Source organism: Oryctolagus cuniculus, chromosome 18 (assembly GCF_051225735.1).
Source record: "Oryctolagus cuniculus isolate XC-2025 breed Fujian yellow rabbit chromosome 18, ASM5122573v1, whole genome shotgun sequence".
NCBI lineage: Eukaryota > Metazoa > Chordata > Mammalia > Lagomorpha > Leporidae > Oryctolagus > Oryctolagus cuniculus.
The window spans coordinates 21,055,360-21,080,794 of NC_142884.1; the positions used below are offsets into that span (position 1 = coordinate 21,055,360).

Below are 25,435 nucleotides of genomic sequence, written 5' to 3' on the forward strand. Positions count from 1 at the left end.
ACTTCATACAGAAAGCCAAACAGAAGTCAAAGAATGTGGAAAAGGGATTGATGGTTAGATATGTGGATTCAAAGAAAATAAGGTGACTCTATCAAGGGCATAAAACTCTAAGACAAAAAGAACGAGTAGTAATGTTTGTTCAAAGAAAATATTAGAGGAAGGATTACTTTTGGAGTACACAGAATGCCTATATTTTCATATATGGATCCCTAGATTACTGAAGTAAAACACTTTTGATTGTTCCACACACTTTCCCTTTCCATGTAGCTATTATTTGCTACTTAAACCTTTTAAGTATCAACTACTTCCTAAGTATTTATGAAAAAATTCCATTATCTAAGCTCTAATCCTTCAAATAGCTGGGAATAATATTCTCATGTGAGGGGAAAAGTAGAAAAATACCCTAACAAGAAATTTCAAACAGACTAGAATATGTTCAATTGAAATTTCCAGGTTGCTGCTACATCAGTTATTTCAGAATACTTCAATAACAAAACTCTCATGACCATCAATTATAATTACTATTCTTTTTAGCTGCTTTTACCTTTTCAGTTTTAGGGAAAATATTGGTTTAAAGCTTTCTCCAATAAAGTAGCATTCCTTCATTCCAGTTTTTCATATGGTACACCAGAAAGACAAGTTTGTTCAATTTGGTTCTAGGTCATTCAATAAGTTTAAATTTTTATTTCTCTTATAAATTTTAGTTATATTTGATGTTAGTTACCCTGCAATCATTTAATCTAATGAAACAATGATAAAACTAGCATCAAAAATCTGTTTCTTCCTGAGTCCATTTAACATAACCAAGGAATTTCTCTTATATATAAAACTTTTGCCGGTTCCATGACTCACTAGGCTAATCCTCCGCCTTTGGCGCCAGCACTCCGGGTTCTAGTCCCAGTTGGGGTGCTGGATTCTGTCCCAGTTGCTCCTCTTCCAGTCCAGCTCTCTGCTGTGGCTCAGGAAGGCAGTGGAGGATGGCCCAAGTGCTTGGGCCCTGCACCTGCATGGGAGACCAGGAGGAAGCACCTGGCTCCTGGCTTTGGATCGGTGCAGCACGCCAGCCGTAGCGGCCATTTGAGGGGTTAACCAATGGAAGGAAGACCTCTCTCTCTCTCTGTCACTGTCTAACTCTACCTGTCAAAAAACAAAAACAAAAACAAAAAAAACCTTTCCTTTATTAATTTGAGAGCAGAGTTATAGAGGAAGGGAGACACAGAGAAATCTTCCATTGGCTGGTTCACTCCCCAAATGGCTGCAACAGCTGGAGCTGGATTGATCCAAAACCACAAGCCAGGAGCCTCTTCCAGGTCCCCAACGTGGGTGCAGGGGCACAAGCACCTGGGCCATCTTCTACTGCTTTCCCAGGCCATCAGCAGGGAGCTGGATGGGAAGTGGAGCAGCTAGGACTTGAACTGGGACCTTTATGGGACGCTGGCACCACCAGAGGAGACCTAACTATGCCACAGTGCCAGCCCCACAAAACTTTATATCAGGCTTACTTTTAATATTCACACAGCTTTTCAGGGTTGTTCACATATCTGACCAATGTCAGCCCGAAGAAGTATGTTTATGTCAGTCACTTAACTGTTCTAAGCATACCTTGCTTACTCCCTGTCCTGTGTTTATGTTCTTTGACTCAAGTAGCCTCAGTCTTCCTTCTACTCATATTTAGAAAAACCTGAAGAAAATACCAACATTCTATGATTTCAAAAACACTTCACATATTTCCCCACCTCTTTAAGCTGTTTCCTTAAAATGTGAATTTATTTATGGTCTAGAGAAGTAATTTTAAGAATCTTGCATATTGCCAAATACTTCATGAAAAATACAGATTTGATAGTAACCCTCTTATAGAAACTAACAATTAACTGGTTATATTTTTGAACCCCTCTGAGTTTAAATTATTTTGTGTATCACTGATAGGTGGTATAGAGTCTAATCACCTGAAAAAGCATATTTAGGGTCATGGCATGAGCAGGTATAGCTGAAAGAATTTTAACCAGTATATGCTTTATGAATGAATGAAAAACATATCTCCCCTACATAGCTCCACAAACAATGAAGTAACAATGAAGTACTGAATATACTATAGTAAAGAAATTCAGCCGGCGCTGCGGCTCACTAGGCTAATCCTCCGCCTAGCGGCGCCGGCACACCGGGTTCTAGTCCCGGTCGGGGCTCCAGATTCTGTCCCGGTTGTCCCTCTTCCAAGCCAGCCCTCTGCTGTGGCCAGGGAGTGCAGGGGAGGATGGCCCAGGTGCTTGGGCCCTGCACCCCATGGGGGACCAGGAAAAGCACCTGGCTCCTGGCTCCTGCCATCGGATCAGCGCGGTGCGCCGGCCGCGGCGGCCATTGGAGGGTGAACCAACGGCAAAGGAAGACCTTTCTCTCTGTCTCTCTCTCTCACTGTCCACTCTGCCTGTCAAAAAAAAAAATAAAAAAAAAAAAATAAAAAAAAAAAGAGAGAAATTCAAACACAGGATCTTATCTTTGGGGGGAAGGAATCCTTAAGCATAAGGCATATACTATATGGCATCAAATTATATTGCCATATTAAAGCAAGGTATGTATGTGTTGGGGAGCAGAGTATAGGTAGCACAGAATTCAGAATACGGAAAGGTAGATACATGAAGAAATCAAAGAATAGTTCATAGAGAAAAAATCTTGAGACTTAAACAACATGTATTATAGGAAAGGATAGAACAACACAATGAAAAGTACCCATTTAATGCCTACATTTGTGGAGAATATTTGAAAGATTAGATCAATCGGACATTAGAAAGAAGTTTCTACAAAAAAGAGCTGAAAAGAACAGATGGCTTCATGTCTCAAAGAAAATAAATTTTGTAAAATAAGTAATAAAAAATATAAAACACGTGGTTATATTTACTGTTAGGAAAATAACACTGTAAATTGCATGAGTTAGGACAAAATTATCACAAAACCAGACCATAATTACAATAATGAAGACATGAAATAGGAGTGCTCATTTTGTATAAAATCAGTGACAAATGAGAATTCTGTTGGATCAATGTATTTCACAGACTGATCACAAATTGTAAACAGATCCACAAAAAATGAGGACAAAGAAGATTCAAACTGACATCATGGCTGGAACAAAATAATTTAGAAATAGATAATGGAAACAAATTTAAGAGCTGAAAAAAGTGGTTTTAATTTCTGACATATCACAAAATAGGCAAAAAGACAGACTGTACAAATCCTGAGGGATTACAGTGGTAATACGAAAAAATGAGTGTTAGAGCCATTTACATAAAGCCAAGAGCTTATGTCTGACAACAGATGGGATTATAATTTTTTTAAAAGATTTATTTATTTTATTTGAAAGAGTTAGAGAGAAAGAAGAGAGATCTTCCATCCTCTGGTTCACTCCACAAATGGCTGCAATAGCCAGAGGGGAGTTGAGCTGATCCAAAGCCAGGACCCAGGAGCTTCTTCTGGGTCTCCCATGTGGGACCAGGAGCCAAAGTATTTGGGCCTTCTTCGGCTGCTCTCCCAGGTGCATTAGCGGGAGCTGGATCAGAAGTGGAGCAGCTGGGGCTTGAACCGGCAGACACGTGGAATGCCCGTGCTGTAGGCAGCAGTTTTATCCGCTTCACCACAGCACTGGCCCTGGGATTATAATTTAGAAGCAGATCCCTTGAGGACAAATTAGTGAAATAAGAGTGAAGTACAGTGAAACAACATCTATTAAAGTGTGTGTGTGTGTGTGATATTATCATGTGCTAGGCATTGTTCAGATAATAATGGTCACAGTGGGGAAGAAAAGAGAAAATTTGCATTAAGCACACAAGGAACATGGTAATAAGGAATGAGGTCTGTTTTAGCAAAACCAAGTGTTGATTTCAGGAATAATGACCAGTTATATAAAATGAGCCACAAAAATTTAATGGAAGAAAATGATAATTGTGGAATTATCAGTCTGAGCTGAGCCAAATGAATTTGAAAATTAACAGCTAGATTTTTTTTTTCTTTTGAAAGACAGAATTACACACACACACACACACACAGAGGCAGAGATAAAGGGAGAGATCTTCCATCTGCTGGTTCACTCCCTAAATGGCCTCAATGGTCGGAACTGGGCCAGGTCAAGGCCAGGAGCCAGGAACATCATCCAGGTCTCCCATGTGGGTGCAGGGGCCCAAGTACTTGGGCCATCCTCCATTGCTTTCTCAGGCACATCAGCAGAGAGCTGGATCAAAAGTGGAGCAGCTGGGAATCAATGAGCACCCATATGTGAACCTGACATTCCAGGAGGCAGCTTAACCCATTATGAAACAATGCCAGCCGCCCAACAGCTAGATTTATGGTGAGAATGGTAACTTAGACCTGGTACAGAAAACAAATCTGAGGTATAATGAAGGAAAGCTAAAGAAAGGAAATAGTAAGTAACTAAACAGAACATTAACTATTGCTGTTGATTCGTTCTGAGAGGAGGAGCGAGGTGGGGGCAAGAGGTGCAGAGTTACCACACAGACCCCGGGAGTCCGGTGAAAGCGGGCCAGAGGCAAGCAGCTGGCAGACTCGTTTATTTCAGTTGGTACAGCAGCTTTTATAGCCGAGGCAGCCAATCTGGTCAAGAGGCAGTTTATGCCCTAATCAATCATAGCCCATTGCCAGGCAGGCTCTGTTGCCAGGTGGTTTCCCAGGGGGTTTCCGAAGCCAGTCCTAACTGATGCTAGCCTGCCAGTGGCCTTCTTGGCATGGCCTTCTCATTCCACCACAATTAGCCAAGAAGTTGCTCTCTCTCTCTCTCTTTTTTTTTTTTTTAATTTATTTGACAGGTAGAGTTACAGACAGAGAGAGAGAGAGAGAGAGAGAGACAGAGAGAGAAAGGTCTTCCTTCCTTTGGTTCACTCTCCAAATGGCCACTACAGCCAGTGCTGTGCTGATTCAAAGCCAGTCAGGAGCCAGGTGCTTCTCCTGGTCTCCCATGCAGGTGCAGGGGCCCAAGCACTTAGGCCATCCTCCACTGCCCTCCCGGGCCACAGCAGAGAGCTGGACTGGAAGAGGAGTAACTGGGACTAGAACCTGGCACCTGGCGCCCATATGGGATGCTGGCGCCACAGGTGGAGGATTAACCAAGTGATCCACAGCACCAGGCCCAACCAAGAAGTTTGTCTTTTTTAAAGAAAAAGAATACTTGAAAAAAATCTATGATATCATCATAAGGACTAAGAATGCTATATAGAGAGACATTAATCAAGAAAAAACTTAGTAGAAATGAGCCATAAGCCTTTAAAACAAAAAGATTTATTTATTTATCTGAAAGGCAGAATGGAGCCACCTCATGGCGTAGCAGTTAAAGCCCCCGCCTGTGATAGCCAGCATCCCATATACCAGTTTTGGTCCCAGCTCCGCTTCCAGTGTACCTCCCTGCTAATGGCCTGGAAAAGCAGCTGAAGATGGCCCAAGTACTGGGGCCCTTGCACCCATGTGGTAGACCAGATAAAGTTCCTGACTCCTAGTTTTGGGCCAGCCCTAGCCATTGTGGCCATCTGGGGAGTGAACCAGTGGCTGGAAGATTTCTCCGTCTCTCCCTCTAACTCTTTAAAAACAAACAAAAGCCCTGCAGAGTTATAGAGATATGGAGAGAGAGGGAGAGAAAGAGAGTCTGTCTTCCATCTGCTGGGTCATTCTCCAAATGGCTGCAGCAGCTGGCACTAGGCTAGGCTGAAGCCAATAGCCAGGAGCTTCATCCAGGTCTCCTACATGGGTGGCTGAGGCCAAAGCATTTAGGCCATCTTTAGCTGCTTTTCCAGGCCACCAGTAGGGAGTTGGATCCAAAGTGGAGCAGCTAGGTAATGAACCAGTTAATACTCATATGAGGTACTGATAGCACAGGCGGTGGCTTAAACTCACTACAGCGCAATACAGGCCCCTATATACCGCCTTTTAGACAAACTGGCAACTGTCTTGATATAACAAAAAAACTAGAAAACAATGTATTTGGGAAGAACAATATTTAAGAGTCTCGTTTTAAGTTTTGTATTTATGAAGGCCATTTAAATAGATAATCCTAAAACATTTCAAAAGTACTAACCTCAGTTTGACCCCTTTAAAACTTGCTCTGCATTAGGTATCATCTGCTGGGCAATTAGAAACTCACCTAAGGTATGACCTAAAAATGATGTCCATGGCTCTTCTCCTCGTTCCAGTTTGAGGATCACATCAGGCTTGGTCATGTGACACCCTGATATGGAAAAATAAAGACTTAACTGAAGTTGGTTGGCTTCAATATCTTTGATAAAGGAGTAAGGTGTTATGTTCAGTTACTATAAATGATGATACTAATTTGTGTAACAGTAAACTTAGCAGCTTACATAAAGCAAGTTAAGACACAAGAATCCTTTCTGCTCCCAAAAGGAATTCATCACCCTGTATCCCTGAAATTCAAGGTTACACATATTTCAGGTACTAGAAGAAGAAATGAATGATACTGGACGTTCCAAATGGTTTTTCTTACCCACAGAGATGAGGTGGCAATAGTTTTCCAACATCACATCCATGTAGAGAGTCTTCTGAGCAGGATCAAGGTGCTGCCACTCTTCTTGAGTAAAGTCCACAGTCACATCTTTGAATGACAATGATCCCTGTAACTGATTGGAATTGTGATCAGATTGACCAAACACTGGGAACCACTCTTTTTAAAAATTTTTTTATAAGATTTATTTATTTATTTGAAAGTCAGAGTTACACAGAGAGAGAAGGAGAGGCAGAGAGAGAGAGGTCTTCCATCCACCGGTTCACTCCCAAATTGGCCTTAATGGCCGGAGCTGCATCAATCTGAAGCCAGGAGCCAGGAGCTTCTTCTGGGTCTCCCACATGGGTGCAGGGGCCCAAGGACTTGGGCCATCTTCTACTGCTTTCCCAGGCCATACCAGAGAGCTGGATTGGAAGTGGAGCAGCTGGGACTCGAGCTGGCGCCTATATGGGATGCTGGCACTGTAGGTTTTACCTGCTACGCCACAGCACCAGTCCCGGGAACCACTTTTAACTCTGCCCCATTATAGTATTAATTATGAAACTTTGTAAAGTGAAGATTATAATTTTGTGATTTATAATGTGGGGGAAAATACCTGCCACTGAACTCTCTAATAATGCATTCTAAAAGCATTCAGTGTCCCGCCGGCGCCGTGGCTCACTAAGCTAATCCTCCGCCTTGCGGCGCCGGCACACCGGGTTCTAGTCCCGGTCGGGGCGCCGGATTCTGTCCAGGTTGCTCCTCTTCCAGGACAGCTCTCTGCTGTGGCCAGGGAGTGCAGTGGAGGATGGCCCAAGTACTTGGACCCTGCACCCCATGGGAGACCAGGAAAAGCACCTGGCTCCTGGCTCCTGCCATCAGATCAGCGCGATGCGCCGGCCGCGGTGGCCATTGGAGAGTGAACCAACGGCAAAAAAAGGAAGACCTTTCTCTCTGTCTCTCTCTCTCTCACTGTCCACTCTGCCTGTCAAAAAAAAAAAAAGAAAAAAAAAAAAGAAAGCATTCAGTGTCAAGTTCCTTTATCTATGTATCTATATATTTATTTATTTAAGAACAGTCAGGAGAGGGAGGGCACTCCCACCTGCTGGTTCTCCCTAACACTACTTCCACCCCACAAATAGTTGCAGTGGCACTGAACTGGGCCAGGGGCCTAAGTTGGGAGACAGTAACTCAATCCAGGCGTTCCACTTGGGTGGCAGACACCCAGTTACTTGAGTCATTACCATTGCTTTCCAGGGTCTGCATTAGCAGGAAGCTGAAGTCAGGAGCAGGAGCTGGGTATTGAACCCTGGCACTCTGATATGGGATACAGGTCATCTTAATTGTCATCTTAGGCCATCTTAATTGTCAACTAGGCAGATTTCCCCTGCCCTGTGAAGTTACTTTATGCCCCAAACCTGTACTGGTTTAAAAACAAAAAGACTGTACTGGTTTAAGGAGGTGCCAAAGCAAATGAAATTGCCCCTGCTCAGGAGAAGTTATAGTCTCAGAGGCATATAATACATGAAAGAAAGTATATATATAAGCACAAACCTTCAAAATGGTGTGACAGGTACAACATGAAAATATATACAAGATACAATGTATCACAAAAGTGGAATAATTACTTAGGTTTCACCAAGAAGGAAGACTTCCATCTTCCTCACACAAATGTGTTAGGTAAAGAAGAAAATTATATGGGAGGCACTGTGGTGTAGCGGGTAAAGCTGCTGCCTGGCCGGCGCCGCAGCTCACTAGACTAATCCTCTGCCTTGCGGCGCCGGCACACCGGGTTCTAGTCCCGGTCGGGGCGCCGGATTCTGTCCCGGTTGCCCCTCTTCCAGGCCAGCTCTCTGCTGTGGCCAGGGAGTACAGTGGAGGATGGCCCAGGTGCTTGGGCCCTGCACCCCATGGGAGACCAGGAGAAGTACCTGGCTCCTGCCATCGGATCAGCGCGGTGTGCCGGCCGCAGCGCGCCAGCCCTGGCGGCCATTGAAGGGTGAACCAACGGCAAAGGAAGACCTTTCTCTCTGTCTCTCTCTCTCACTGTCCACTCTATCAAAAAAAAAAAACAAAAAAAAACAAACAAACAAAAAAACACCATGCCTGCAGTGCTGGCATCCCATATTGGGGTGCCAGTTCAAGTCCCAGCTGCTCCACTTCTAATCCAGCTCTCTGCTATGGCCTGAGAAAGCAGTAGAGGATGCCCAAGTCCTTGGGCCCCTGCAGCCACGTGGGAAACACTAAAGAAACTCCTGGCTCCTGGCTTTGGATCACCTAAGCTCTGACTATTGCAGCTATTTGGGGAGTGAACCAGCAGATGGAAGACCTTTCTCTCTGTGTTTCCCTCTCTCTGTAATTCTACCTCTCAAATAAATAAAATCTTAAAAAAAAAAAATTAAATAGTTTTTTTATTTGACAGGTAGAGTTATAGACAGTGAGAGAGAGAGAGAGAGAAAGGTCTTCTTCCGTTGGTTCACTCCCCAAAAGGCCGCCACAGCTGGCGCTGCTCCAATCCGAAGCCAGGAGCCTGGTGCTTCCTCCTGGTCTCCCATGCAGGTTCAGGGGCCCAAACACTTGAGCCATCCTCCACTGCCCTCCTGGGCCACAGCAGAGAGCTGGACTGGAAGAGGAGCAGCCAGGACTAGAACCGGCATCCACATGGGATGCCGGCGCTGCAGGCGGAGGATTAACCAAGTGAGACACGGCGCCGGCCCCTGAGGTTTCATTCTAAGCAAGTTAACTGTCTACTTGCGGGGCGGGGAGAGGGGAACCACAATTATCCTCAGAACAACATAAAAATTTAGATTAATTTATTACTCATCAGTTGCAGTTTCCAGCAGAAAACAGTGTACATTCAAACAAAACAGAATGTATAAGGGGAATATGGAATATGATCTATATTCACGTAAACACAGAGAAACTGATCCCTTGTGAGCTCTGGGGTTTGATTTTGCCAAAGGAAAAAAAACAAAAAAACCTTCAAAGCAGCTATTCTAGGCCGGCGCTGCGGCTCACTAGGCTAATACTCTGCCTGCGGCGCCAGCACCCCAGGTTCTAGTCCCGGTTGGGGTGCCGGGTACTAGTCCCAGTTGTTCCTCTTCCAGTCCAGCTCTCTGCTGTGGCCCGGGAAGGCAGTGGAGGATGGCCCAAGTGCTTGGGCCCTGCACCCCACGGGAGACCAGGAGGAAGCACCTGGCTCCTGGCTTTGGATTGGTGCAGCGTCAGCCGTGGCGGCCATTTGGGGGGTGAACCAACAGAAGGAAGACCTTTCTCTCTGTTTCTCTCTCACTGTCTAACTCTGCCTGTCCAAAAAAAAAAAAAAAAAAAAAAAAAAAAAAAAAAAAAAAAAAAGCTATTCTAAATGTGTTCAAAGAAAGTATGTAAACTCTGAAGTGGAATCTCAAAATATAAACTATTAAGAAAGCAACAAATGAAAACTCAGGAATGAGAAAGCACACTAACTGAAATGAAAAAATTCAGTAGAAAACACTCAAAAGCACATCACAAAAGAATCAGTAACCTTATAAACAGATCAACAGAAAATAAGAACTTTGAGTAGAACAACAGCAAAACAACATGAAAAAGTGAATAGAATCACACAGGTCTATGGGTCAAAGTAATCCAACCCAGTTGCAGCTGGAGTCCCTCAAAAGGGAATGAAAATGAAAAATGTTAAGGAAATAATGGCCCAACATATTCAAAGTTAGCAAAAAATTTGTGACACAGTGTATGGTCCCAAAATAAAGAGTACACTTGGCCAAATCCAAATTAAATTGCTAAAACCCAAAGATAATGCAAACTAGGAATTCTATATCCAGTATAAGTATGTAAAGGCAGCACAGATAAAACCTGGGAGAATTTAACAGCAGCAGAACTGCACCATCAAGGCAAGGGGCTGGCATTGTGGCACAATGAGTTAAGGTGCCACCTACAACAGTGGTATCCAATGTTTGGAGTCCTGGTTCAAGTCCTGACTGCTCCACTTCTGTTCCTGCTCCTGACTGATGCGCCTTGAAAAGTAGTGGAGGATGGCCCAAGTACCTAGGCCCCTGCCACCCACGTGGGAGACCTAGATAGAATTCTGGACTCCTAGATTTGGCCTGGCCCAGCCCTAGCTGATGTGGTCATTTGGGGAGGGAACCAGCAGATGAAAAATCTCTTTCTCTGTCACTCTGGCTTTAAGATAAAATAAATCTTTAAAAAAAAATTTCTATCATTAAATAAGCTGAAAAAGGAAGTTCTTCAGGCTGAAGATAAAAATAACACCAGGTGTTAACTAAAGTCTTCAGGAAGTAATGACAAAAATGAGAAGATATACATAATAGTCATAAGTATTAATTATCTTTCTTCTTTAAAATATATCATTTATCTTTTAAAGTAGCTGATGAATATTTTCTGCTATTTTAGCATAAAAGAACCCATAAATAATATGTAAGTGAATGAACAAAGTTGTATGTCAATAGAACTTATTTTTGGATACTGAAATTTGAATTTTATATAATTTTCATGTGAAAAAATTTTATTTTGAATTTTTTCAAACATTTCAAAGGTAAAAACTACTCGTAGCTCCAAATGTGTATAAAAACAGGCAGCAGGTTGAATTTACCTGCAGGCTTATTTACTTTTTTAAAATTATTTTTAGGTGCCAGTGCTATGGCTTAGTGAGTAAAGCTGCTGCCTACAGTGCCAGCATCTCATATGGGCACCGGTTCCAGTTCCAGCTGCTCCACTTCCAATCTGGCTCTCTGCTATGGCCCAGGAAAGCAGTAGAAGATGGCCCAAGTCCTTTGGCACCTGTACCCGCATGGGAGACCTGGAAGAAGCTCCTGGCTCCTGGCTTCAAGTTGGCCCAGCTCTGTTGCTGCCATCTGGGGAGTGAACCAGCAGATGAAGATATGTCTCTCTCTCTCTGCCTCTGCATCTCTGTAACTTTGCCTTTCAAATAAAAATATAAATCTTAAAAAAATTTTTAAATGCTTTTAAATATTTATATATTTTCATCTATTTTAAAATAACAGAAAGAGGTCTTTCATCTGCTAGTTTATTCCCCAAATGCCTGCAACAGGCAAAGCTGGGCCAGGATGAAGCCAGGAGTCCAGAACTCCATCCAGGTGTCCCATGTGGGTGGCAGAGCCCTGAACACGTGAGCCGTCATCTGTTGCCTCCAAGGATGCATGCAGGAAGCTGGATCAGGAGCAGAGTCGCCAGAACCCAGATCAGCACTCCAATGTGGGATGCAGGTATCTCAAGCAGCAGCTTAACTCACTGCCCCACAGCGCCCACACCTGGCCTGTGGGCTTTAGATTCTTGGTTTAAACATTTTAATACCATTCATTACAAACATAAATATCACATACATGGCAAATGAAAAACAAAACATAGGGCATAAGTAAACGAAACTATAATGGTGCAAGATCAATGGCAAAACTCTGGAATAAATAAAAACATCAGTGGTTGTCAAGGGTTCAGTGGGGCAGGGAGAAGAGGGATGAACATGCAGAATCAATCAGATTCTTAGGACAGTGAAACTGTTCTGTATGACAGTATAATGGTGATCCACAGAATATACACTTACTAAGAGTAAACTCTAGGGGCCAGCGCTATGGTGCAGCAGGTTAAGGCCCCAGCTTGCAGTACCGGCATCCCATATGGACACCGGTTTGAGTCCCGGCTGCTCCACTCCAGCTCTCTGCTATGGCCTGGGAAGGCAGTAGAAGATGGCCCTACTCCTTGGGCCCCTGCACCCACGTGGGAGATCCAGAAGAAGCTCCTGGCTCCTGGCTTTGGATCAGCTAAGTTCTGGGCGCTGCAGCCATTTGGGGAGTGAACCAGTAGAATGGAAGACTTTCTCTCTGGCTCTACCTCTCTCTGTAACTGTCTTTCAAATACATAAAAATAAATCTTAAAAAAAAAAAAAAAAGAGTAAACCCTAATATAAAAATGGACTTTAGGTGATAATGATGTGTCAAGGTAGTTTACTATAACAAATATACCACTGTGGTACAGGATGCTGTAGTGGGGGAACCTGTACACTCTGTTCTCTGTTTTCTGCTCAGTACTGCTTTGAACCTAAAATTGTTATAATAAAAAAATAAATTATATTTAAAAATAGGTTAAACAGTTAAAAATAGCAAAGAGGGAGAGAGGAAGGGGATATTATGCTCTTAGGATTGTACCTACAAACCACACTGAACCTGTTAAAAATTAAATATTATAATTTAAAAAATAGGCCGGCGCCGCGGCTCACTAGGCTAATCCTCCGCCTTGCGGCGCTGGCACACCGGGTTCTAGTCCCGGTCAGGGCGCCGGATTCTGTCCCGGTTGCCCCTCTTCCAGGCCAGCTCTCTGCTGTGGCCCGGGAGTGCAGTGGAGGATGGCCCAAGTGCTTTGGCCCTGCATCCCATGGGAGACCAGGAGAAGCACCTGGCTCCTGCCATCGGATCAGCGCGGTGCGCCGGCCGCGGCGACCATTGGAGGGTGAACCAACGGCAAAGGAAGACCTTTCTCTCTGTCTCTCTCTCTCTCACTGCCCACTCTGCTTGTCAAAAAAAAAAAAAAAAAAAAAAAAAAAAAAAAAAAAGCAGAGTTGGGCCAGTGTTGTAGCATAGTTGGTAAAGCTGCCAACTATGACACTGGCATCCCATATGGGTGCTGATTTGTGTCCCAGCTGCTTCACTTCCAATTCAGCTCCCTATTAATAGCCTGGGAAAAGCAGTGGAAGACAGCCCAAGTACTTGGGCCCCTACCACCCATGTGGGAGACCTGAAGAAGTTCCTTGCTCTTGGTTTCAGCATGGCCCAGCCCTGGCCATTGCGGTAATCTGGGGAGAGAACCAGTGGATAGAAGATTGGTTTCTCTCTCTGTCTTAAAAAAAAACAAAAACAAAAAAAAAACTGGCCACCCAAAATGGATTAAGCACTCCTTTAAGAAGGAAGACATTATTAAAATGTCTAAAAAAGAAAACTCAAATATATTCAGTGTTAAAGACACATATTTTGGGATGGGTGTGTGATAAAATGGTTAAGTCACCACTTTACCCATATTTGCCTGGTTCAAGTCCCAGCTCCTCCACTTCCAATCTAGCTTCCTGCTAGTGTGTACCCTGGGAGGCAACAGATGATGATTCAAGTTCTTGGGACCATGCCAACTATGTGGGAGACTCAGATTCTGAGTTCTGAGCTCCTGGCTTGGGCCTGGCCCAGCTCTGACTGTTGTGGGCATCTGGGGAGTGAATCAGTGAATGAAGTTCTTTATCAGTCTGTCTCTGTCTCTCAAATGGAGTGAAAATTAAAAATTCTAAAATAAAAAAGAACATTTTAGATACCAAATATACAAATAGTTTAAAGTAAAACGATGGAAAAAGAATATTAATATTAATCATCTAAACCCACTTGACACTTATAGAACACCCCCCCCCCCCTTTTTAAAAGATTTTATTTATTTGAGTGGCAGAACTACAGACAGAGGAAGAGACAGAGAGAAAGGTCTTCCATCCGCTCTCACTCCCCAAATGGCTGCAATGGCCGGAGCTGGACTGACTGAAGTCAGGAGCCTGGAGCTTCCTCTGGGTCCCCTACATAGATGCAGGAGAGCAACCACTTGGGCTGTCTTCCACTGCTTTCCCAGTCTATAAGCCAAGAGCTAGATTGGAAGTGGAGTGGTTAGGACACAAACTGGTACCGATATGGGATGCCGGTGCTGCAGGCAGAAGCTTAGCCTACTATGCCACAGCGCTGGCCCCTAGAACACCATTTTTAAAAGTTGTACAGTACGGCCGGCGCCGTGGCTCAATAGGCTGATCCTCTGCCTTGCGGCGCCGGCACACCGGGTTCTAGTCCCGGTTGCCCCTCTTCCAGGCCAGCTCTCTGCTGTGGCCCAGCAAGGCAGTGGAGGATGGCCCAAGTCCTTGGGCCCTGCACCCCATGGGAGACCAGGAGAAGCACCTGGCTCCTGACTTCGGATCAGTGCAATGCGCTGGCTACAGCGCACCGGCCACGGCGGCCATTGGAAGGTGAACCAATGGCAAAAAAGGAAGACCTTTCTCTCTGTCTCTCTCTCTCTCACTGTCCACTCTGCCTGTCCAAAAATAAATAAATAAATAAATAAAAGTTGTACAATACATTACTATTTAAGAACAAATGGACTATTTACCAAGATAGAATATAACCAGTTGCAACACATTAAAGACAAATCCTGGAATATGCTGACAATAATGGAACTAAATTAGATATAATCAAAAATGACAAGTCTCAGATGTTTGGAAATTTACAAATAGACTGTTAGATCAAAGAATAACCAAAAAGGAAATTTTCATAAAAATTTTTAAACTAAATAGATCAAAATTTGATAATGAAAGAAAGGCCTTCCTTCCATTGGTTCACCCCCAAAATGGCCACTACTGCTGGCACTGCACTGATCCGAAGCCAGGAGCCAGGTGCTTCCTCCTGGTCTCCCACGCAGGTGCAGGCACCCAAGCATTTGGGCAATCCTCCACTGCCTTCCTGGGCCACAGCAGAGAGCTGGACTGGAAGAGGAGCAACCAGGACTAGAACCCGGTGCCCATATGGGATGCCGGCGCCACAGGTGGAAGATTAGCTAAGTGAGCCACAGCACCAGCCCTGGGCACCAGTTTGATTCTGGGCTGCTCCACTTCCAATCCAGCTGCCTACTGAAGGCCTGGGAAAGTAGAAGATGGCTCAAGTGCTCAGCCCCTGTATCCACATGGGAAACCCAGATATAGTTCATGGTTCCTGGCTTTGGCCTGGCTCAGCCATGGCTACTGCTGCCATTTGGGGAGTGAACCAGTGGATGGAAGATCTGTCTGTCTCTCCCTCTGTCTCTGCCTTTCAAGTAATAAAAATCAACAATGGAATTAATCATATTAGAATAAAGTAGGAAAATCATATAATCATCAATTAAAAAAAATTAAACGAAGTTCAGTATCTATTCATGATAAAAACCCCTAATCAAGTAGGAATAGAAAACATTCCTTCAACTTGATGGCATGTAGCTAGAAAAGACAGCTGATATACTTTCAATGCTGAAATACTATTGCTTTCCCAATAAGAACTGAGGGCCGGCGCCGCGGCTCACTAGGCTAATCCTCCGCCTTGTGGCGCCGGCACACCGGGTTCTAGTCCCGGTTGGGGTGCCGGATTCTGTCCCGGTTGCCCCTCTTCCAGGCCAGCTCTCTGCTGTGGCCAGGGAGTGCAGTGGAGGTTGGTCCAAGTGCTTGGGCCCTGCACCCCATGGGAGACCAGGAAAAGTACCTGGCTCCTGCCTTTGGATCAGCACGGTGCGCCAGCCGCGGCGGCCATTGGAGGGTGAACCAATGGCAAAAGGAAGACCTTTCTCTCTCTCTCTCTCTCTCTGACTGTCCACTCTGCCTGTCAAAAAATTAAAAAAAAAAAAAAAGAACTGAACAAGACTGGTAGGGGTGTCTGCTTATACCAATATATATTGAAGGTCCTGGATAGTACATAAAGAGTAAGAAATAAAGGGCATAGAGATTGGAAAGGATGAATGTAAACTGTATTTACAAATATAACCATATCTGTGGAAAGTACTAGAAACTAGTAACTTTAGCTAGGTTACAGTATACAAGGTCGTTATAAATATCTGGGGTAGTGGATTAAGCTGCCATTTGGGACACTCACATCCCTTATCACAGTGCCAGTTCAAGTCCTGGATGTTAAGCTTCCTATCCAGCTTTCTGCTAATGCAATGCATCTTGGGAGGCAGCAGATGTTGGCTCAAGTGCTTGGGCCCCTGCCATGTGGAAGACCTAGATGGAGTTCCTGGCTCCTGACATCAGCCTTGCTAATCCTGCTGACATCTGAGGAATGAACCAGCAAATGAGGTATCTTTCTTGCTGTCTGTCTCTCTGTTGCTCTGCCTTTCAAATAGATGAAAACAAACATTTTTTAAAATACATAAAAATATCTTACAAACTAACAGCAAACAACTGAAGATGAAATTGAATAAAATATCTGGAAGAGGGCCGGCGCCACAGCTCACTAGGCTAATTCTCCGCCTGTGGCGCTGGCACCCTGGGTTCTAGTCCCGGATGGGGTGCCGGATTCTGTCCTGGTTGCTCCTCTTCCCGTCCACCTCTCTGCTGTGGCCTGGGAGTGCAGTGGAGGATGGCCCAGGTCCTTGGGCCCTGCACCTGCATGGGAGACCAGGAGAAGCACCTGGCTCCTGGCTTCGGATCGGCGCAGAGCACTGGCCATAGCAGCCACTTGGGGGGTGAACCAATGGAAAAAGGAAGACCTTTCTCTCTCTTTCTCTCTCACTGTCTAACTCTGCCTATCAAAAAAAAAAAAGGAAGATCTGTACAATGAAAACTATAAAATACTCTGCTGAAATTTAAAAGTCAAAAATAAACAGGGAGATATGCCATGTCCATAGATGAAGTCTTATTGCTAACACATAATTAAATATCTCTGACCAATCTATAATCTTCAAAAATCTAATAATAATCCACATAGGTTGTTTTGAAGAGACTGACAAAATGTTTCTTAAATTTACATTGAAATATACAACATTTAAAACAAAATTGAAAAAGACAAAGCTGAAGATTGAAATGATCTGATTTAAAGACTTACTATAGGAGCCAGCACTGTGGCATAGCACTGGTTCGCGTCCCGGCTGCTCCACTTCTGATCCAGCTCTCTGCTATGGCCTGGCAAAGCAGTGGAAGATGGTCCAAGTGCTTGGGCCCCTGCTCCTATGTGCAAGACCTGGAAGAGGCTCTTTGCTCCTGGCTTCAGACTGGCCCAGTTCCAGCTGTTGCAGCCATCTGGGGAGTGAACCAGTGGATGGAAGACCTCTCTCTTCCTTTCAAATAAATAAATAAATCTCTAAAACAAAATACTACAGGGGCCAGCCCTATGGCATAGCAAGTGTAAGCTGCCGCTGGAAGTGCCTGCATCCCATATGAGCGCCAGTTCGAACCCCAGCTGTTCCAGTGTCACATTCTGTGGTTTCATCTACCCATAATCAACTATGATCTGAAAATATTCAATGGAAAATTACAGCAACAAAGAATTCCTTTTTCTTTAAAAGATCTATTTATTTATTTGAAAGGCATAGTTACAGAGAGAGGAGAGATACAGAGCTCTTCCAGATGCTGCCCCACCCCCCAACAAGAATTCCTTTTTAACCGAGCAGTTAAATTACCTGCATCGCATATCCAGAGTGACTGGGTTCAGTTCCTTTCCAGCTTCCTGCTAAAGCTAGATGCTAGGAAGCAGCAGTCAAGGCTCAAATTACTGGGTTTCTGCCACCATGTGGGAGATCTGGTTTGTGTTCCATGCTCCCGGTTCCTGGCTTCAGTCCTGCAGTGGTCCTGGCCCTGCCTCAGCCATTGTACACCCTTGGGGTGTGACCCAGCATGGGAGCTCCTTCTCTCTATCTCTGCCTCTTGAATACATAAAAAACAAAGAAAATCATAAAATAATTCCTGTTTTATTGATTTTTTAAATAAAGAGTCTCTCTCCCTCTCCATCTATTTGAAAGGCAGAGAGACAAAAACAACAAAGAGCGAGCTCCCATCTACTAGTTCACTCTTGGATGCCCAAAACAGCAGGGGCTGGAACAGGCCAAAGCCAGGAGCCAGGATCTATACCCAGGTTTCCCACATGGGTGACACAGACCTAAGTACTTGTGCCATCATCTACAACCTTCCAGGATGCACAGTAGCAGGAAGCTGGAATCAGAGATGAAGTATAGTAACTCCAATATGGGATGCTGGCAGTCCCAATCAGCATCTTAAGTGCTGCACCAACACCTGCCCCCCAAATTCATGAGTTTAAAATTATACATCTTACTGAAGTAATTCTTTTGCCCCACTCCAGTGGGATGTCAATCATCCCCTTTTGTTTAGCATATCCACTTTGTATATGCTACCTGCCTGTTAAGTCACTTAATAGCTGTCTTGGTTATCAGATTGCTTGATGTTGTACTTGGGTTCACAAAGTCTTTATTTTACTTAATAATGGTTCCATTGCATAAGAACACTAATGATGGCAATTCATATATTCCAAAGAAAAGTCGTAAAATGCACCATTTAAGTGAAGATGAATGTTCTCAACTTAAAAAAAAAATTGTATGCTGAGGTTGCTAAAATCTACAGTATAAGTGAAACTTCTACCTGTGAAATTGCTTAAAAGGAAGTTTTGCAGTTGCAACTCAAACTGCAAAAGGTCACAGTTCATTGTAAGTACTTCAGACATAAACAGCATGTATACATACATTTGCGTATATACGAATAGAAAAAAACATAGTTTATATAGGATTCAGTACTATCTAGTTTCAGGCATCCAGTGGTGGTCTTAGCTCATATTCCCTGTGGATAAAATGAGACTACTATTTTCTGTGGTTCTAGTTGTATGAAATTCTAGAGGACAGAAAATTAATTTATGGTGATAGAAGCAGGTATGTGATTACTGAAGGTGGGAATGACAATGAAGTAGCTGGGAACATGAGGGGAAATTTATAATTTTGATTACTGTGGTCATTACTTAGAAATACTTCTTGAAGTTCATGAGCTGTGCATATATATTATAACATAAACTATGCTTCACTAAAGTTGGTCAGAAAATGAGTATAAAAATGCAACACATCAAAATTTGTTAGAGGCCACTGAAAGTGTATCGCAAGGGCCAGCGCCGTGGCTCAATAGGCTAATCTTCCACCAGCACATTGGGTTCTAGTCCTGGTTGGGGCGCTGGATTCTGTCCCGGTTGCCCCTCTTCCAGGCCAGCTCTCTGCTGTGGCCTGGGAAGGCAGTGGAGGATGGCCCAGGTCCTTCAGCCCTGCACCCACATGGGAGACCAGGAAGAAGCACCTGGCTCCTGTCTTCGGATCAGCGCGGTGCGCCGGCCACAGCAGCCAGTGGGGGGTGAACCAATGGAAAAAGGAAGACCTCTCTCTCTCACTGTCCACTCTGCTTGTCAAAAAAAAAAAAAAAAAAAAAAAAGTTAAATGTAATGCATTAGAAGCTTCTATAAGAAAAGAAATGTCTTATCAATGATATAAGCTTCCAATTATGCAAGACAAGTAAAAGAAGAACCAATTACCTAAAATTAATGAAAAGGATAGGAAATTGTTACAAAATGAAATCAGAAGCTAGTAATTTGGAAGTATCAACAATACTGATAAGCCTCTAGATAAAGGACTAGTGAAAAAAGTGAGATGCAAGCTACCAAAAATAGGAATGAAAGGTGGACACCACTACAGATTTTACAAAAACTAAAAGGACAGAGTAGGCATTTAGCCTAGCGGTTAAGATCCCTAAGTTTGATTCTTGGCACTAGCTCATGACTCTGGCTTCCTGTTAATGCAGACTCTAGTAGTAGCTCTAGTAGTTGAATCTGTGCTACCCACATAGGAGACCTATATTATGCAGGCCATCTAGGGGAGGGAACGAGCAGATGGGAAGCTCTGTCTCTATCTCTCTCTATGCCTACTGAATACTTTTTTAAAAAAGAATACACATATTTTAAAGATATATTTATTTGAAAAAGAGAGTGACAGAGTTTTCTTTTTTAAAAAATATTTTATTTATTAATTTGAGAGATAGAGTTACAGACAAAGAGAGCGAGAGAGACAATGAGAAAGGTCTGCCATCCTCTGGTTCACTCCCCAAATGGCTGCAACGGCTGGAGAAGCACTGATCCGAAGCCAGAAGCCAGGAGCTTCTTCTGGGTCTCCCATGTTGGGGCAGGGGCCCAAGGACTCGGGTCTTCTTCTACTGCTTTCCCAGGCAACAGCAGAGAGCTGGATGGGAAGAGGAGCAGCCAGGACTAGAACCAGTGCCCATATGGGATGCCAGTGCTGTAGGTGGAAGATTAACCTACTGTGCCACGGCGCTGACCCCCCAGAGTTTTCTTTTAATTTTTGAGATAACATTTTTAATTTACATAGTCAAAGGCTTAATGCCCCACTAAAAAGAGTTCAACAAGTGAAAAGACTAGTTTAGCAGGAATACAGGCAAGGGCTATAAACAGTATTTGGTTATTGTTTATAGAGGGAAAGATCTTCAATTCACTGGTTCAGTCCCCAAATGGCCACAATGGCTAGGTCAGCCCTGGCAAAGCCAGGAGCTCAGAACTCTATCTGGGTTTCCCACACGGGCCCAAGGATTTGGGCCATCTTCTGCTACCTTTCTCAGGCACATTAGCAGGGAGCTGGATAGGAAGCAAGATAGCTGGGATTTGAACTGGCACTCCAAAATACAGGACACCATATGTGATGTCAGTGTTGCAAGCAGCTGCTTAACCCACTGTACCAGAGTGCTGGCCCCTAAAAAGAATAAATTTTGGTAAACATTATGCCAGTAAATTTCACAATTTAGATGAAACGGACAAATTCCTTGATAGGCATAAATTACAAAAGCTCATTGATTCGCCGGCGCCGTGGCTCAATAGGCTAATCCTCCACCTTGCGGCGCCGGCACACCGGGTTCTAGTCCCGGTTGGGGCGCCGGATTCTGTCCCGGTTGCCCCTCTTCCAGGCCAGCTCTCTGCTATGGCCAGGGAGTGCAGTGGAGGATGGCCCAGGTGCTTGGGCCCTGCACCCCATGGGAGACCAGGAAAAGCACCTGGCTCCTGGCTCCTGCCAGGATCAGCGCGGTGCGCCGGCTGCAGCGGCGGCCATTGGAGGGTGAACCAGCGGCAAAAAGGAAGACCTTTCTCTCTCTGTCTCTCTCTCTCACTGTCCACTCTGCCTGTCAAAAAAAAAAAAAACAAAACAAAAAAAAAAAAAAAAAAAAAAAAAAAAAAGCTCATTGATTCAAAAATTGATAATCTGAATAGCCCTAATTCTATTACTGAAATCGAACAACTAGTGAACTATCTTGCAACAAAGAAGTCTCCAAATGGCTTCACTGGGGACGTCAAAAATTTTTTTAAGATTTATTTGAAAGGCAGAGTGGCAAATTTAGAGGGAGAGACAGGGAGGGAGCGAGGGAGCGAGGGAGCGAGGGAGCGAGAGAGAGAGAGAGGGAGAGAGGGAGAGAGGGAGAGAGGGAGAGAGGGAGAGAGGGAGAGAGAGACAGAGAGACAGACACACAAACATCTTTCATCTGCTGGCTCAAGTGCCTATAATAGCCACAGCTGGGTGAGGACAAAGCCAGGAGCCAGGAACACCAACTGGGTCTCCCAGGTGCTTGGGTCCCAGATACATCAGCAGGAATCTGGACTGGAAATGAAGGTAGCCAATGGCTCAAGTAGCTCAGTAAAACTAGCACCCAATATGGGATGTAGGGGTCCTAAGATATGGTTAATGCCACTGAGCCACAACACCTGTGCATTATCAAATGTATCAAGCGATACATGCAAAGCCATTGTATCATGATTAAGTGGAGTATATCCTATGACAATTAAGTTTAATATTTCAAAATCAATCAGTATACTTCACTATAATAAAAGAAAAAAAGAAAATCCATATAATCACCAAAACTGATAGATGCAGATCAATTGTGGAAAAAATCACCAACTCATTCATGATTGACACAATCAGCAGACTACAAATTCTTCAAGTTAATGAAAAAGCCATGTAACAATCCCATACATAATAAAGACTAACGTACTTTTCATCTAAGGTGAGCATAAGGCAAAAATGTACTAGGATGAGAGAAATTTTAAAAATATATATTGGCAAACAGAAGAAAACCAGTCATTATTCATACTTGACAGGATCGCCTATGTAGAAAATCCTGAGAAATATACAAAATTACTAGAATAAGAGTTTGTAAAGGCTGTGTGCATCAGGATACAAAATCAATTGCAGTTTCATATACCAGCAATAAAAAATTGGATACTGAAATAAAATGAATACCATTAACAACAGTATTAAGGAATAGTATATAAAAATCTTTGCAAGATTGCTACATTGAAAATATTACTAAGAGGATTTAAAGAAAACTAAACATGAGGAGATATGCATCATCTTCATGAGTTGGAAAACTATATTATAATTAATGACTTTTATTATTGAATGTAAATTGTTCATGGCCATTTAAATATTTGCCTCTCCCTTAATGGATTAACTTTATACATTCCTCTAAGGTGCTATGGGTCTGATGCCATCAGCATATGGTGAAACATTATTTTTTTTAATATTATTGGTACAGAATTTCCAATTTAGGATGATTAAAAAAACAGTCTGGAGGGCCGGCGCCGTGGCTCACTAGGCTAATCCTCCGCCTTGCGGTGCTGGCACACTGGTCGGGGCGCCGATTCTGTCCCGGTTGCTCCTCTTCCAGGACAGCTCTCTGCTGTGGCCCGGGAGTGCAGTGGAGGTTGGCCCAAGTGCTTGGGCCCTGCATCCCATGGGAGACCAGGAGAACCACCTGGCTCCTGCCTTTGGATCAGCACGGTGCACCAGCCGCGGCGGCCATTGGAGGGTGAACCAATGGCAAAAAGGAAGACCTTTCTGTCTGTCTCTCTCTCTCACTGTCCACTCTGCCTGTCAAAAAAAAAAAAAAAAAAAAAAAAAAACAGTCTGGAAACGTAAGAATTCATAAGGGGCCAGCGTTGTGGTGAAGCAGGTAAAGTCACTGTCTGCAATGCCAGCATTCCATATGGCACCGGTTCATGTCCCAACTGCTCCACTTCCCATCCAGCCTCTGCTAATGGCCTGGGAAAAGCAGTAGATGGCCCAAGTGCTTGGGCCCTTGCTATCCACATGGGAGACCTGGAAGCAGTGCCTGGCTCTTGGCTTCAGACTGGCCTAGCCCCAGCCATTGCAGCCATCTAGGGTGTGAACCAGTGGATGGACAATCTCTCTCTGCCTCTCTTTTTTCTCTCTGTAACTCTTTCAAATAAATGAGTAAATCTTTAGAAAAAAATAAAACGAAGAAGTGGTGATGGTTACCTAACATTATTGATGTTACAATGTACTTAATGACACTGAATTATACACTTTAAAATGGTTAGAATGGGGGCTGACGCTGTGGACAGTAGGTTAATCCTCTGCCTGCAGTGCTGGCCTCCCATATGGGCACCGGTTCTAGTCCCAGCTGCTCCACTTCTGACCCAGCTCTCTGCTATGGCCTGGGAAAGCAGTAGAAGATGGCCCAAGTGCTTGGGCCCAGGCACCCACATGGGAGACTGAAGAGGCTCCTGGCTCCTGGCTTCGGATCAGTATAGCTCCAGCCATTGCAGCCATTTGGGGAGTGAACCAGCGGACGGAAGACCTTTCTCTCTGTCTCTCCCTCTCACTGTCTGTAACTCTACCTCTGAAATAAATAAAATCTTTAAAAATAAATAAACAAAATGGTTAGAATGGTAAATTTTATATTATTTATGTTCACAACAATAAAAGTAAAATAACAAAACACAAGGAACACAAAGATATATAAGCAAGCCCTGGGGTGAGCATTTGGAGAATTGAAAAGAAGTGAAGCTTCAAATAGGAAGACAAGTGATCATCATGAGATAGGTACCCAAGTACAGATGGTATCCCTGGGCATGGAGGGCACTGTGGTGGGGAATAAGATGTGTAATTAAATTAACTCATATTAGCTGTAAATAGGAGTAAGGGCTGGGGCCACAACAAAGAACCGGATGGTGAGAAAGAGATCATGAGGGGCCGGTGCTGTGGCGCAGCAGGTTAACGCCCTGGCCTGAAGCACGGGCATCCCATATGGGTGCCAGTTCGAGACCTGACTGCTCCACTTCGATCCAGATCTCTGCTATGGCCTGCACCAGCGTGGGAGACCCGGAGGAAGCTCCTGGCTCCAGATTGGCGTAGCTATGGCTGTTGTGGGTAAATGGGGAGTGAACCATTGGATGGAGAGTCCCCCCCGCCTCTCCTCTCTCTGTGTATCTGTGTAACTCTGACTTTCAAATAAAAATAATAAATCTTTTTTTTTAAAAAAAGAGAGAGATCATGAGATAAATCTCACATATGTGCATTAGTATGTATGGAATATGGAGGTCGGATGTGTGGTTTTGACTCTGCACAGAACTTTAGGCTTAAAATTGTTTGTGTATCATTAGAATGATAATGGTAGATTATGAATAGAGAACTGGAGACTTCAAAGAGAAGAGAGCGAACACAGTATCTGGAGAATACCAATATTTAGGAAGTTCAGACATAAAGATCAATTTTCTGAATGAAAAGGAGAGTAGTATCTTGGAAACCAAGAACAGAATATTTCCAGAATTATACTCCTAGTTCAGAATGGTGGCCTGTGTATATACAGTTACTTCTGCATCCAAATATAAAATTAGAAGAAATTAAAAAATAGGAATAAATCTGTAATATTATTAGTATACTGGAAAAGATACCATTGAAAAGCCACAGATTTTTAGGAATCACTGGCAGCTGAGAAAAAAACTGAAGGACCAGAGAAGAGAAACAAAATTCTCAGTTCCTTATGCAAGCTGCTGATCACATCTCAGTCCTCAAAGACTTAAGCCAAGGTTTCTTGCCACACACTAATGCCAATCTATCAATTTCACCTCCATCATTACTCAGATCTGTGGATGTAATAGAGGTTTATGTCATTTTTATCCACGCAAGACAAGTTTATTCAGTAATACATTCACATTTAATTCAGTAATACATTCACATTTAAATGCATTTTTGCCCCAACACAGTTTTTGGAAAAAGACTGTAAAAGGAAATGGAGACCAGTTTTGTCCCCATTTGAGTGCAGGAAAATTTTAGGTGGGAGGTTGGTAAGAGGATTTGGGTAAGAAAGGCAAAGGCCCAAATATAGTTTTAAAAAAAACTTTTTTTTTTTTTTTTTTTTTTTTAATTTACCTGAAGAATTACAGAGGAAGAAGGAAAGACTGAAAAAGATCCTTCATCTGCTGGTTCATTCCCCAAATGGCCACAACAACCAGGGCTGGCCAGGCTAAAGCCAGGAGCTTCTTCCAGATCCCCCATGAGGGTGCAGGGGCTCTGGGACTTGGGCCATCCTCCGCTCCT

General features: G+C 43.7%; 1 protein-coding gene across 21 annotated transcripts in view; it reads right to left on the reverse strand.

The window, feature by feature from the left end:
• The window catches only part of ZNF567 (zinc finger protein 567), a 32,029-nt gene that overhangs the window by 2,533 nt on the left and 4,061 nt on the right, over nucleotides 1-25,435 (reverse strand). For 2 of the 21 annotated variants that reach the window (XM_089319480.1, XM_089319484.1), the window contains 3 exons: nucleotides 17,098-17,174; nucleotides 6,491-6,623; nucleotides 6,134-6,217 (listed from right to left, as the gene is read on the reverse strand). In XM_089319480.1, coding sequence (XP_089175606.1) covers nucleotides 6,134-6,217; nucleotides 6,491-6,533 — 127 coding nt within the window. In that variant the 5' untranslated portion in view covers nucleotides 6,534-6,623; nucleotides 17,098-17,174. Of the gene's footprint in view, nucleotides 1-3,153; nucleotides 3,664-6,133; nucleotides 6,238-6,490; nucleotides 6,624-17,097; nucleotides 17,330-19,303; nucleotides 19,440-20,031; nucleotides 20,273-20,660; nucleotides 20,798-22,838; nucleotides 22,964-24,847; nucleotides 24,982-25,435 lie in introns of those variants that run through there. The other 19 variants (XM_089319478.1, XM_089319482.1, XM_089319479.1 and 16 more) reach the window with 15 other exon arrangements.